Below are 15767 nucleotides of genomic sequence, written 5' to 3'. Positions count from 1 at the left end.
GATGATACTTAAGAAAACCAAACTATTTACCTCGAACAGCATAGCCATCTTTTACTGATGCTGGGAAGGGGGGTAGGTTATCTTTTGCATATACATCTTGAGCAAGAACTCGACCCATTCCATCTGAAAGAAGTGAAAAGAAGAAAAACATGGATGTTGAGAGTAACAGGTTAAAAAGGCAGTTATAAACATGAGCATGTTTACTTGTCTGACAAGGCTTGCATATGGGCTCAGTCAGACCTCCTGATTTCTATCCCATGAAATAGGAGACAGAAGAGATGTATTCTAGTGTCTGAAATGAAAGATTAGATTCAGTCAATTAATAGTAATGCTTGCAGAGATTATTTGAATATGAGTAGCTATAAAGTTACCAAAGAAAGATGTATTCAGGTTGACATATCATTAATCCTTTAACAACCCCAAGATTACTTTCTTTAAAAAGCCGATTCTTAAACATTTTCATATCTACTGACCCAGTAATTTCACTTACAGCTTAAGAAAGTGGATAGATCATTATGTACATGTTTATTTCAGAATTGCTTACGTTAGTGAGAAATGGATAGAAATCAAAAGACCAATAATATAGAAATGTAAATAGACAATGGTCTATCCTTTTGAAAGAACATTATGAGGCTAAAGTAATAATTATGAAGAATATTCATTGATAGATAAATTCTTATGACATATATTTAAAAACATGCAGAATTGCACATGTAGTGTATAATCTTAACTAAGATATATTTGTATATATCAACAGAAAAAGATGGGAAGGGTATACATAAAAATATAAAGCAACTGTTATTACACTATGTTAAATTATGTATGATTTTTATTCATTTTGCTATACTTTTCTGAAAATTTCCAGGTGTTCTACAATGATCATGTGATTTTTTTAAAGCAAGTTTTTTTTTTTCTTACAAAGAGAAAAGAAAGGAGCTTCTTATCTTTCCATTTGAATTTTAGCCTTGATTTTGGGTTTATAACCTAAAAAAAATTAGTGACTTTAAGAAGAGGGCCAGTAACCTCCTGTGTAAAGTGACTATTCAAGCCACTCTGGATGACATTTATTTTTGGCTAGACCTCAGGAATTTGAACTAGTGCCAGTAAGAATAAAAGTTTCAAGAGTCATGACTAATTCTTTATATCCTCTAGCCAGAATCTTTTTCATTATCATTACCATTTTAAAGAAGTAAAAGAATAGTAAATAGGAGGTATAGAAGGAAAAAGAGGAGGAGGAAAGAAAATCAAGCTTCTCTTCAAAGACTGTAAGTAATAAAGGACTTGATTTACATGAGATGTTAGTTTAATTTAGAAAACTCCATTGTTTCCAGAGTTGGATGAATGAGTTTTTATTTGTTTGTTTTGTTTTTGGCTTTGTCCTTCTCAGCCACCTAGGGCCTTTGGTTTCCAGATCCCGGGACCAGGAAGTAAGTTCAAAGAAATTTTAAATTTTCTACTCTAATTGATAGTGATATCAGCTCTTTCCTTTGAGGGAAGTGACACCTGAATTTGAAGTGAGAACTTCTTAGAAAATTCTAGCTTCACATACTCCTAAGAGGTTGGAGCTATTCTGGAGTTATCCCGGAGCTATGAACTATACTTTGTGAGATTAGGAAAGTAGTGAGACCACAGGGTCAAGTGTGCATTCAAATATACAACATTAACTCCCAAATGAACCCGAAGCTATAAGGTAGTCCCTGGTAGTGAGCCCTGGTGGCATTTGCCCAGGATCACAATAAACCACCTGGGATGCCTCCTTATCTGGGTGGCCTAGGGTATCGAATGAAAGAGAATGTGAGCTCTACATAGCTCAGATCTTAAGAGAATGACTTTGCTGGGAATTTCAATAGCTTAGTAATAGTAGTTAATTACAGAAATAGCACAAGGGCTGAGTTTTTCTGGAATCCAGTCTAAGTAATCTAGTAAATGTTTATATAGCATTTTATAAATTACTAAATATCACATGTAATATCATTTAAACCTCACAAAAATCTAGTATGGCACTATTATTTTTATTTTACAGATAAATAAAGAGAAGTTTAAACAGGGTAAGTCACTTATCCAAGCTCATATATTTCACAGGTGGCTAAGGTAGAACTGAGATTTAGATCTTAGAACGTCAATCCTTACTACAATGGAAATAGCTCCTATTCACTTTCCCTCTGCCTACTGCTCTTCCTCTATTTCTCTGACATGGAAAAAAGCTGAAGGATGATTCTTCAAAAAATGAAGCATAGAATTAACATATGATCCAGTAATCCCACATTTAGGCATATCTCCAAAAGAATCGACACCAGAGACTTGAACAGATATTTGTGGACCTATGTTCGGAGCAGCATTATTCACAAGAGTCAAAAGACAGAAGTAACGCAAGTGTCCATTGATGGATGAATTGCTAAACAAAATGTGGTATATACATATAGGAATACTATTCAGTCTTAAAAAGGAAGGAAATTCTAACTTATGCTATAGCATGAATGAAACTTGAAGATATAATACTATGTGAAATAAGCTAGTTACAAAAGGACAATATATATAATTCCGTTTGTATGAGGTAATTAGAATATTCAAAACCATGGAGTCAGAAAGTAGAATGGTGGTTGCCAGGGGCTGGGGAGAGGGGAGAATAGGGAGTTATTGTTTAAAGAGTATGAAAGTTCAATTTTGGCAGATGAAAAGTTTTGGAGACGGATGGTGGTGATAGCTGCAGAACGGTATTAATGTACTTAATGCCACGGAACTGTACAACTAATAATAGTAGAGATGATACATTTTGTTACGTGTTTTTACTACAATAATAAAAAAAGGAATGAGGTACCGATACATGCGACAACATAAACGAACCTTGAAAATATTATGCTAAATAGAAGCCGGTCTCAAAAGATCACATATGATCCTATTATATTAAATGTCCAGAATAAGTAAATCTATAGAGATAGAAAGTAGGCCATTGGTTACTCAAGGCTGGATGGAGTAGGAGGGGGATAATAGCTAAAGGGGATGGAGATTCTATTTGAGGTGATAAAAATGTTTTAAAATTGATTAGGGTGATGGTTGTACATATCTGTGGATATACTTAAAAAACACTGAATTGTATACTTTAAGTGGGTGACCTGTATCTCAATAAAGCTGCTATTTTTTAAAAAGGGCAAGGATAAGAGATTTTTTAAAAAAGACACACTTCTCTCATTTCAACATATATTTACAAGAGTCAAGAAAAATCATATTTGCACATACACCAGCTGGCATTTATAGACCTTCTTCAAATATCATGGAAAGAAAAAATATTTCACTTGGAAAGAAAGAACTGCTTCATGCTTAGGCTATTAATATAAATTTAATAATATATATTATTGGCCAGGTTTTTATTTTGGACTTGTACTAAAGATAGGGTAGCTATTTTTAAGGTAAATTAGATTCCTACTGAATTAGTTCTGCTTTTGGAGTTGGTATCAAGTTAACTTACCAGTAGAGTTTAAATCTCTTCAAAGAGAAGAACATGCATTACGTCAAGTTTTGGTCTAAAAGCCTAAGGCAAGGGACAGAATTTATAGAGAATATGTGAGTGGAAAGAATTTATAGAGAATATGCGAGTGGATAGAACTCACTCTTGTAAAAACTCCCAGTTGGCAGCAGATAACAAGAGTACTGAAGGAATAAATGTCAGACACACCTCTCTGCTACACAAGCACCTACATTTCTCTCAGTAGGTATCAGAACTAAACAACGGATAGCTCTTCTAAGCAGTCAATATTAGAATTGATTCAATTTCTGACTACATGATCTATTTGGGAACTTATAGAGTATGTAGTAGTGCTGCAGTCACTTCATCACATGGGACAGTCTCTCTTGTATAGATATAGCATCTCTTTTATTTGCCTATAGGTGGAGCCCAAGTGTTAGTGTTGAATAAACTTTGGGCGTGGGATTTGAAAAAGGGAGCCTCAGCCTTCAAACTTGAATGGGAACCAGGCAGTAGTAACTTCTCAACTACATATTATGACTGTTTTAGGTTTAGCATTTAGTAGAGAAAATACAGAGAGCAGCTGAAGCTGTGGGAGTCAAAGGCTTTACTAAAATATAATTTCAGGAAAAAAGGAGCAAAATTCCTTTTTCTCAGTTGCTCTACTCCAATGAGAGCTCTATTTATAATAAGCAAAAGATGGTTTCCCCAATATAAAATTAATAAAACTAACATGTTTTCTTAGAAATATTTTTGGTGCAAGTCTGCAGCTCTTCATAGTCAGAAATGAACCTTTAGTTGTAGAAAGTTAGACTGTGTGCCAAGAAGCTACGATCCCACTTCTTGACTCTGAGGAGATGATGTCCATTCTGTTTTACTCTCCCCCTCACACTGTATTCTCTAAGTTATACATAATAAAGAACGTCTTCAGTTTGAAGATGATAATAAATTTGCATATTTTTAGATCTGGTGGAGGTCAGAAATCTTAAAGGCAGGGTTATGTATCACTGGGGACCCTGGGTCACATACACCATTAGATGTTCTGAAGAAGTTGATAAGGAAGGTGTGGAAAAGACTGGCGGATGATTTATACTGTTCTGTGTGGTATGCTCACTTGTGCTGTTAGAAGACAGTGGCAGAGTGCTTGGTCAAAAAGGTGGTAGACTTTTTATGCTGTCAGCAGGACACTCATATGAGTCAGCTTCCCACAGATAACAGTCATTAATGAATTCCCTACTCTCTGGAGTGTTAACTTCTTTACACTGGGATGACTAAAAAAAATCTTCAAAAAGAGTCTAAAGATTCAATTGACTGACAATGGACATATATACAAGGAAAATCAAGATCGAGCTATTTATAAAGTTGAGTATGATTCGTGAGCATTAAACCCAAATGTATTCTCTAAATGATAAAAGTAAATAACTTGGTTGGACATTTATTTTGGCCCAGATAATACTCTCTTCTTGCTGTCTAAATCAAGATGTTAGGAGAACTGAGTAACTTTTAGATATAGGAGGGAAAAGCATGTCAATTTCCCAAAGTCACTTATTGAAATGATTCCATAGTTGTAAAGTTCCCCATGTGGCTAGTTCCACAAAGGCTTTGGAGAAAGTCAAGTGAAAACTCTGAATTCAGTGGTTGGAACATTGATTCCTTGTCTTCATTTTCGCTAACCAAGATACTACCACCTATAAATTTCACAAGTGTGGGAAGAGTGTGGCAGATAACAAAAGGTTGAAAAGATATTACCCAAGACTTCCTAGTATAAAACATGGATATAGGTCAGTTTACTATTGATTTTAAATTCCTCAAAAGTTTACTTATGTTACTACACCATTTAAAAACCACCATTGCATCCAATCTATGTGAGAGGCTACTGAAAGACTTTGTTGACCTAACAGCTATCCACTGTGCTCACCAAAATAGCTGAGAAGGCAATCAATCAATTGATATCCTTACTCTGCTCGAATGATCATTGGTAGGAACAATATTAGCTAAGTCCCAGGATGAGGAGGAAGGTGAAGCATGTGCAGATTTGGGTTATTACAGTATTAAATAAATATTTAACTGAAGTATAACATACTTATAGAAAGCTTCGTGATATTTAACTGACACTGAACATTTAATATGGCGAATGACCTCAAGCCTACTCCAATATAATTTAATTATTCCTACATCTTTGTGTGAATTTGAAAGGCTAACTAGACAATATTTGGTACATGATAGAACTCACTCTTGTATTACAGGTTTCACATATATATATGAACTCAGAAAGACTTAGAGTTGAATATACTTTCAGTGAAAACAAGTACATTAATTAATATCTAGTTACTCCAGAAGTCATGTTTATGGAATAGTACAATTCTTATGCTTTTAAAACACATAGCTTATTCAAAGTGGTATTGTGCATTTGTATTTTTCCGTCTAGAGATGCTCATTACCTGCCAATGTAATGAATAAGGGAAAGCCTATAAACAATAATATAGTAAGGAAAAAATACTTTCTTACTATAATTTCCAGAATTTTGAACCACATATCCTAGTCTCCTAAAAATAATTCCTAACTTTTTCAACACTGTTTGGTCCTTATTAGGATATTATTATGGCTATTAAAAAAATGAAAAAGTAATATGTAACAAGTATTTTATAAAAAGAAAAAAAAAAGATATATGATGAAATAAAGTTCCTAAATGGGATACAAAAAAGAAATAAATACCAAATGTACCAACCATAATATTGACTTCGAAGTAATACTCGTGACTTATTTTCATACTGCAAAAATCAAAGTAAGGAATTATAGTCTCAAGGTTGCAATAGTATCATCGGTATTTCAGTGGTATTTCCAAATGATAAGGCAAGACGTTACTTTTTTAAAAAAGATAACCAAGGACATTGAGATTCTGCAAAAAAAAGGAGTTTATAGAAGAAAAGATTTTTAACCATTTAAATAAATTGTTTTTGAAAAACTGAGTTAAAGTTTTAAAAATTATTGCAAATCTATTCCATTCTTATATACATTCAGCCACATTACAAAGAATGTTGTTGATTACGATAGAATCCTTGTATCTCTGATTTCCTTCATATGTTTTTGTCTTACAATTAAATGAAAGAAGGATTTGGGTTCCCCTGGCACATAGCCCATGCTGCCTGGGGTGAGCTAACGGCCTGCCAGGAGTTGCAAAGTCTTTACTTAAGAAAACAGTCAAAAAGGTAACACTACTGCAGCACTGGATGCTTTAATGGAAAAGTTAATCAATTCAAAGTTAAAAAAAAAAATGCTATTGCCAAGTTTCCGTTCCTGGTAATTCTCTTGCTGGTACTGGGAAATCCTTTATAGCCATGTTGTCTATTTTCATTTGCACTAATTTCTTCCCCATAGTTTGGAAAAACTTGTATATTTATATAAACTTTTATAATTCTACCAATATAATATTAAGGACAGACAGGAATTTCTAAAAAGAGATCCTTTTTTGAAATTTTGATCACTGCAGAAATAAGGTGTTCTGATGCTATTCCTTTATAGAAAATTTCTATTTTGTTCCATTTTAACAAACATTTTTTCCATTGCTTATGTTCTAAATCCTAACGTAATATGGTACTTCAAAATAAATACCGAATAAAAGATTGCAAAATAAACTATACCAAATAAGACATATATATTTAAAATGCGAAATGATAATGAGGTACCCCAAAATAATGGAAAACTAAGAATCATATTTAGAAACTGCACCTTGTTCAATAAAAGCTGTGTAAACTAAAAGAAATCATATTGAAAGATTACTTCCTCCTTACTTTTTTGATTACATATAGATTATTTTCTAGCAAAATTGCTTAAAGTGAATACATTTATAATATGCTTTATTTTTAAAGAAAGAGAATTACATATATGGAAATATGTAATGGTATGCACTGAAGGAAATACATAATAGGAAGATGAGTCTACCTGATTGTGACATAGGGATAGTCAGGCCAACGTTGTAGGTCTGATTTCTGTGGGAGTTAATTTTACTCAATTATATAACTATAAAAATTTTAACTCCCTCATACAAGGGGACTTTGTGAGTACTGTGATAACAGCACACATATAGGAACCACAATATTGGTGGGGAAAAAAGCACCTGAAAGCACATATACAGAGAGATTGGTAATACAGACACAACATTTGGATATTAAGACCAGCACAATTGCCTAGAGGTTGTAATCTCTCTCTCTCTCTCTCTCAATCTCTCTCTCTCTCTCTCTCTCTCTCTCTCTCTCTCTCTCTCTCTCTCTCTCTCTCTCACACACACACACACACACACCCCATGAATATACAGAGAGGGATTTAATGGCATGTTTATATTTGATGAATTCAGGGAGAGTATAAAGGGAATGATGTAATAAGAAGCATAAATAGAAGGATATAATGAAATGTGCATATTTCAGAGGTATAATGAAGTTTATGGATTAAAAAATTCTGAAGAGATGAGACTACTTGAAGGGAATTATGAATGAGTTCAAACAGTCAGATTCATGAAAAAATCTACAGTAAATGCCAGCACAGCCAATATCCCAGGAGAAATTTACAAGTAAATGGGACCATCCTAGGTGAAGATTTTACCTGACTGGAGGTAGAAACTGGAGGCAGTAATTAGGATAATAAAAATATATGCTTTTGCTTGAAATATTTGAATAATTACCTCAATTCTCTGCTTTAGTTTTGTAAAGCTCAACCACAGATGAGCCAAAAAACAGTAAAAACTGCTGTTCAGTTCAATTTTCTCATGAGATAGGGAGCACATGCCTGAATGACCTGGATGGGTGAAATGTAAATTTGATTATAACAAAATGCATGGGAGTCCAGAGATTGTTCATGTGAATCAACAAATGGAGCCAAGCCAAGGAATTCTAGCTTTGACTCTGTAAGTTATAAGTGCTTATCCTAGGGTGATGACCTCAGAAGCCCCTTATGGAAAAGAGAAGGGAATCATTTGCTAAATTCTATATATGGCAGTTTAATAGTATCTCACAGTGACCTTATTGGGTAGACATTAATTCTATTTTTACATATGAGAGAAACAAGACTCAGAAAGTTTATGTAGCTTGCCCAAAGTTTCTCAGCTAGTTAAAAGTAATGCAAGGTAAAGAGTGTGTTTGATGGCAAATCTCCTTTAGTATACCTCACTTCCTTTTTTATTATTCTCTGACACTTCAGGAGTTAATGATTCCTAGCATGACTTGTGAACTTTTTTGGGGAGAACCTTCTCCTGTTTGGAATTAGGAACTTCTGAATTTCTTCTAAGGACAGTAATTTCTGCTCAAGATAACTGCCTATCTTCAGGCAGTCGTCATCAAACTATAAGTCAGAGACAGGGAGAAATATCTCTGCTGTGGTCAGTATTCTAAGAGATACTTCACTGCTTCAAATTGAGTTCTAACAGCAAAGCTTAAGTCTAGAATTGCTTAAGTCGTTTATGGAAAAACAAAGGACCTGGGTCAGAGATGCTGAAGTCTCTGCTCATTTAATCTTTAATAAGAAAGCCTAGAGCTTGTAATCTAAAATAATGCTCCCAAGAAAGCAGAATGCTTTCTATTGAAAGCTCATAGTTTTTCCAGTTAACTGAAAGAGACCAGGAATTACAGGGAATGTTGCCAGAATATTTTAATCTGCCTTATAGTAGCTAGTAATGTACCAAATATGAAGCTGAAATTTATTCATGTCATGCATTTTATATGCAGGGAAAATGAATCATAAATAGTAGTCTTATAAACATTACCATCCGTTGTCATGTCAGTTATGCCTCTCACAAGAAATCAAAGGAAGGTATTATCATCAGTGGAGCACTTGCTCTTTATAGGCCTCGCTTATAGATAAGAGCTGAAAATAGTAGAAATGCTAAAGGACAGACCAGAGATAATAGAAAATTCATCTGTAGCCAAAACTGATTAAACCAAAAAGCAAACAATACTTTATACATACATATACATGTAGGCAGTTGCTTTAGAAGAATAATTTTCAATATTCTGTTACAATAATCCAGGAGGTTAGTAATAAAGACCTAAACTAAATTGATAGTTTTGGGAATGGAAAATATGGGATGGATTCAAGAGGACATAAGAAACAAGTATTGTAGAGGTAAGAAAATAAGTTTAGTATTGGTCATGTTAAATTTACTAGCAGCAGGTGTACATTTGGTGTATGAGTCTGGTGCTCAGGCAAGGTCTGGGTAGCAATACATATTTAGATATCACTTAATAGGTGGTATTGGAAACTATCGGAATGAAATGAATGTGCAAGATGTGAAAAGGGCCAAAGACAAAAATACTAAAGAAAGTTTATATTCAAGGAATGGACAAAGGAAAGCAAGCCTACAAAAGAGCTGATAAAGGAGACGAGTCCCACATTGTTTACCTGTCTCTCTCCTGCACTACACAATGAGATCCATAGGGCGGAAGTGTTATTATTCATCTTTATTTATCCAGAACTTAACATTTAGTAAATGCTTAATAAATATTTGTTGAAAAACCTGAATTATGTTTCTATATATGGTGTTGTTTTCAAACATCTACCTAAAATGCCTAGGAGGTTTTATTATAATACTCTTTTGCATTAAAAATTGAGTATGATCTAACTCAAATGCTGCATCCAAATCTCATTTTATTTTATATCGTCATAAGTAGAAACACTTGACAAGGAAGTTAATCATCCGTGAAGAGTTTGCTAACTTACAAGTGACAACTGATGTGATGAACAAATGAAAGAGAAAAAAGCACATGAAGGAAAAAGAGAATCCATGTGACAGCTTTCTTTTTTTATCCTAGAGAAAATATAGAAATAGCCATTTCCAATTCTGTTTTACACTTAATAGGACTGAAATATCTGTTTAAATGTGACCTGTCATACACTGAGATTTTTCTAAGGACTGATGTTAAAGGAAACTCCCCTGAAATTACAAGAGGCCAGGGATGATTAATTTTTAATAGGTAAACCTTTACTTAACTTTTCCCTTCTTAAGTTTACATCATATTTTCTGAATATGTCTTGGGATTGATTGATATAAAAAATATCTGAATACTCTGCAGTTAATAATATAAAAAAACCTATTTCATTGAAATTGATTTTGAAATCACAGTTAATTCCTATTTCCTTACTCTAGTGAGTTTTCTAATTTTTATTTCCTTTAACGAGGGGTAATATAAACAAAGAAAAGTTTAAGCTTATTGATATACATATTTAAAAGAATGCAAGTCAGAGATAAAGGATAAGTGTAAACAATATAAAAATTTTTGTCTAAGTGAGGTTAGGGAATGAAGAGTTAGCATTTGACATTTAAAATTTCACTAGTTTTAGGGCCTTTCACTTTTAACATAATCTGTTTTGTTATCTATCATTATTTTTTACATTTTAATAGTGGAAGAATTAAAATGTAGTAAAAAAAAGAATGTAGGTCTTGAGCCTTAATCCTATTTCTTTTCTTCTGTTCTAAGTCTGAATTTTCTTGCAGAAAAATTAAGGTGTTTATATAGATACTCATTAATGTTCACTGAAATTAAAATATTTTATGACCTATGAATAAAGTCCTTTATTTGTAAAATCAATCCTTTTGTGTTTATTTTTCTAACAAAAACAATTAGGAAATTATATTTTATTCGTATTGCACTAAATACAACTTTTATGCTGTTTTTAAGAAAGGGAAGTGGTTGATTAAAAACCAAGAATATCACCACCTTTCCATTGTCTTTCCACAAGCTGAACTCAATGTGCTATTAAACTAAGAGCAGAAAAATGAGGAGGTAGATGAAGCAGAAAAACTGAGATCAGACTGGTTGCTCAGTGATCCATGGATAAATCAATGTAGTTTTTATATTTTACATTTGAAAACGTATTTTCCAGAAAGAAAAATATGAATACTAGACAGATTAGTTATCTCCCATTTCTGACAGATTCGGAATTAACTATTTTCCTCACACAGTGCTGATAGCCCTCTCTTTTGTGATTGATATGCTGATGGACAGAAGAAATCCAGTTTATTTCTATGCATTTCAAAAATTTTTATGAAAAAGGAAGCTTTATGGATGCTTAATTCTGTATACCATTAAGGCTGATCTGAGGGTTGAGTAGAAATAAGAAATAAAAAGAATGATCATAATAATGTGATAATGATTAATAACCTTTCTCATTTAGGAAAACTTTGTATTAATGTTCTGTGAATCTTATTTGGAAAAAAAAAATGAAAAGAAAAGGCAATGGGCAAATATAACAGTACCTCGATAGTTGATAATTTCTGTCCCAAGCACCGGAGTCATCTCCAGGACTGTGATGAAGGCTTTGTCCATAGATGTTAGAGGAAAAGGAGACATGCGGTGTCTTCTAGCCACCTTGGTGATATCAACAGCACTGTGACCTGAACAGGAAGATAATTAACTGAGAATATGATGCTAGAACACTGATTAAAAAGTGAGAATGACACGTAAACATCAACAACTCTCTATTTCTTAGGTTCACAAATAAAGATTACAAGGTGAGAAATGCTCTCCTGCTTCCAAATTATGGCCTGCTTTGGTGGAACACTAAATAAAGTTAACAATGTTACATAATGTGTTAAAACTTGGTGAACTTTAATGACAATACTGCCTAATCCTTTTTTCGAGTGTTGGTATGTGTTTAATTTAACTCATGAATCTTCACAACAACCTTAAAGGGAGACATCATTGTTATCCTTATTTACAGATGAGGAAAGAGAGGTTTAGAGAGATAATATACCTTGACTTAGTAACAGAAGAATAACAATTCAAACCTGGATAGCCTGGCTTCAGAGTTCATGTCCTTAACACTACAGTAAACATTGAACACTTAATGAGCTATTTAGTAAAATGAAATACTCAAATTTGAATTTGTTCAGGGTTTTATAGAAAATTTTCTTTCCTCTGAAGAAAGTTATAGAAAGATTATTTAGCTACTTCCTACATAACCTCATCTAGTCACATGGCATATCATCTATACACTAAAACTCTTGATTTTATTATATCTCTAATTCCTAACCTCTACCCTCAACTCTAGATTTTTATATCATCTAAATAGCTAGTGGATAAGAATATATATATCTCCAAATTTATAAATCATCCAACATGCACTTGGATGTGTAACATGCAATTCAAACCTAATTGTCCAAATCGAACTCTTGATTCCCCACGCTATCCTACCCACGCAATGTCTTTATTCTTTTGCAATTCCCCATCTTATTAAATACTAACTCCATGCTTCCTATTATTAGTCTAAAACCTTGGAGACATCCTTGATTTTTCTCTTTTCATCAGAACCATATCTAAACTATCTTTGAAATATCTTTAGAACCTGATCATTACTCACCATCTCCACTACTACAATAGTTAGAACTAGCATTTAATTCCTGGGAACCTAAATAGCCTCCTAACTGGTCTCCCTGTATCTATCCTTGTCCACTACAATTTATTCTTCACACAATAGTTACAGTAGTCCTGTTAAATTGTAAACTGGATTGTACTAATCTCTGCTCCCAACCCTCCAATGATTTCCATTTCACTTAAGAGTAAAAGCTTTGCTATGGCACATATTTGGCAAAAAAATTAAATATTTGTTGAATAAATGAATCATTTTGTGACAAAAAGGGACTATATATATCCTCATTCGTAAATAACTTGACTTTCTTTTTGGAGCCTTAGGGGTCTATAGCTTGACGGGTAAACAAAACAGGAAGAACTGCAAACACTGTTGCTTGGCTATGTTAACTGCCACTGCTTTCCTAGCTTCTTTTGCATCTAAGAGTGACCATGTGATAGAGTGCTGGCCAGTGAGGTGTCAAAAGAAGTCCCTGGGGCAGGCTTCCCACTACACATAAAAAGATAAGGGTACAAAGCTTTAAGAGGAGAAAGCTTTTGCCCTTCCACCTTCTTTCTACTTGGAACATGGCTAGATACTGAGAGGTGCTATAGCGTTTTTCAATCATGAGGATGGAAACTCACTCGGTAAGTATGGAAACATGAGAAGAAAAAAGAGACTGAGCCTCTGATGACAATGTTGAGGTGTTAGTACAAGCCCCTGGCTGCCTGCCTCCAGGCTTTTGATGTGTGAGACAAATAAGCTCCCATCACATTAATCCACCCTATAATGATTTTATGTATCTCTCGGAAGTCTGTAAGTTCCTGGTTATTGCAATTTATTAAATTTAGTACTCTTACCCCAACCCCAGCAGCTGCTTCAGATATGCTCACTGAACTGACTTAAAGGTAGTGCCTCAAGAATTTCCGTTCTAAGACAAATGACATTGTCATAAGTACTCAAAGAAAAATACATACAAAGATGCTTATAATTATGACATTTTTCCCATGGATAATCATAAAAAAATTTAAAAATTTTCAAAGCCTGAAGAACCTTACAGATTTAGTGCTAAATATTAATATTATTTTCTACTCAAAATTTTAGTTAACATTTAAAAAAGGATTATGTATGCTTTATCGTTTACTTAAAATTGGAATGTATATTTATTTATAGCTCACTTTCCCTGAAGTCTTGGCTTTGTCATTTGAATATTATAAAAACACATTATTAAAACCAATGTAATTGGAGAGAATGATAGGAATGCTTCTGTTTTTTTATTCAGGTTTATAGGTCTGAGATCTGACTTTTTCTAACATAGGTTTTACTTTATGGTGTAAAATGCACATAATCTTATAAAAGTTGTCCTTTAAAAATGTTTAGTTTCTGAGGAGAAAACGGTACTTTAAATTGTATAGAGTTTATTTGTTGAATATGTGTTGAAATAGAATAGAACTTTTCTTATTAGAAAGCAAGTTTGGTTATCAGTGATATATGTATCCATTCAACAAATATTTATCCAGAATATTTTATGAACCAGGAATAGTTAAGGACTTGGGATATACAGAGTAAAATATACTCTGTATATATGAAGAACATTACAGCTCAGCAAAAAAGGAAAGACATGTAAGTAAAATAAAAGTAGGCAAAATAAAAGTAGGAGGGCAGTAAACCACATGATGGTTCTCTAATTATAGAGATAGGTAGTTTCTCTCTCTCTCTCTCTCTCTCTCTCTCTCTCTCTCTCTCTCTCTCTCTCTCTTTTTCTACCTGAGAACTAGTCTGGAAAAATATTTTTCATTTTTAAAATTATTTTGTACCTTGTTTATATTTTTCTTATGGCATCTAACAGCCTCTATCTTATGTTACAGACATTTAAATATTTGCCTTACCTATGTTAGTCTATTGTAAACTCCTTGAAGGCAGAATCAATACCTCATTAATCTTTGTATCCTTTGCCACCTTTGGAACAGAGTTTTCTTTATACTTATAGTAGTTACTGAATAAATACCTGAGGTATGAATGAATAGCAAATCTTTCAAACAAAGTCAAAATTCAGGAAGAGAAAAACAAAGTGGTGCTTCTTGCTCTGTCCTTCTCTAAGCTCGTCAGTATTTATAGACTCTGTGCCAGAAAGAGACTGTCTCACTGGGTACATAATCCAAAATTTGATTATAATGGGTTAATACTGTTTCCTGGCTAAACTACTGCATGTTATCATAGGGGTCTTCTATCTATACAATAAACTAACTGAAAGGAATGTCTCAAAAAGGAGTATTTTAATTCTCCGGCACATTAGCAGGGGTGTGTGTGTGTGTGTGTGTGTGTGTGTGTGTGTGTTCAACAAATATTTACTGAGCACTTTCTATGTGCCAAGAGGCTGCTTCCTACTCAAGACCCACCCAAATCACACAGTAGGAATACTCAGCTACTTTACCAATAAAGAAGGGTTAACTTGGTCCTATAAATATGAGAAAAACAGTATTTTTAACTGACCTTCTACACATAAGAATAAAATTAGTGAAATACATACTACCTGCTCTTTTAAAGAAAAAGGACTAATAAATGATATTAATGCACCTAGTTCTTTTTTTCCCCTTACAATACGCAGTAAGACTCTTTGTCCATATAAGATTCCATTTAACAAAAAATTGTTACCAAAATATGTTTGGAAACCACCAATATAGGTGATCCAGTGCTCTTATTTTCAAATTAAAAGTGGACAAACCATGCTCCAGGGTTAGCACCAGGGACACACAAAGAGGCACTAGCAGCTGGAGGCCTAGGCTAAGGACACAACACTCACATGTTCAGCAGAGGCTCTTAGGCAGGCCTCCCAAGGGCAGCCCATTTTTAGAAGGTACACATTTCCAAAATAAATCTGGTAAGCAAATAGTTTCCTGGTCTGGTTTGTTTCCATTTTTAAAAGAAATACAATTTCAATATTTTATGATGTTGACACCAGTGATTT

At 33.6% G+C, this 15767-nt stretch overlaps 1 protein-coding gene across 29 annotated transcripts in view; it reads right to left on the bottom strand.

The window, feature by feature from the left end:
* Window positions 1-15767, bottom strand: part of GPHN (gephyrin) — a 399765-nt gene that overhangs the window by 76819 nt on the left and 307179 nt on the right. For 27 of the 29 annotated variants that reach the window (XM_016131243.2, XM_036238699.1, XM_016131241.2 and 24 more), the window contains 2 exons: window positions 11709-11846; window positions 31-123 (listed from right to left, as the gene is read on the bottom strand). In XM_016131243.2, the coding sequence (XP_015986729.1) occupies window positions 31-123; window positions 11709-11846 (231 nt within the window). The remainder of the gene's footprint in view (window positions 1-30; window positions 124-11708; window positions 11847-15767) is intronic. The other 2 variants (XM_016131231.2, XM_016131234.2) reach the window with 1 other exon arrangement.

This window comes from Rousettus aegyptiacus, unplaced genomic scaffold, assembly GCF_014176215.1.
Source record: "Rousettus aegyptiacus isolate mRouAeg1 unplaced genomic scaffold, mRouAeg1.p scaffold_m13_p_3, whole genome shotgun sequence".
NCBI classification, from domain to species: domain Eukaryota; kingdom Metazoa; phylum Chordata; class Mammalia; order Chiroptera; family Pteropodidae; genus Rousettus; species Rousettus aegyptiacus.
Note: the sequence above shows the minus strand (reverse complement) of the source record. Positions and strands in the feature narration are given on the sequence as shown.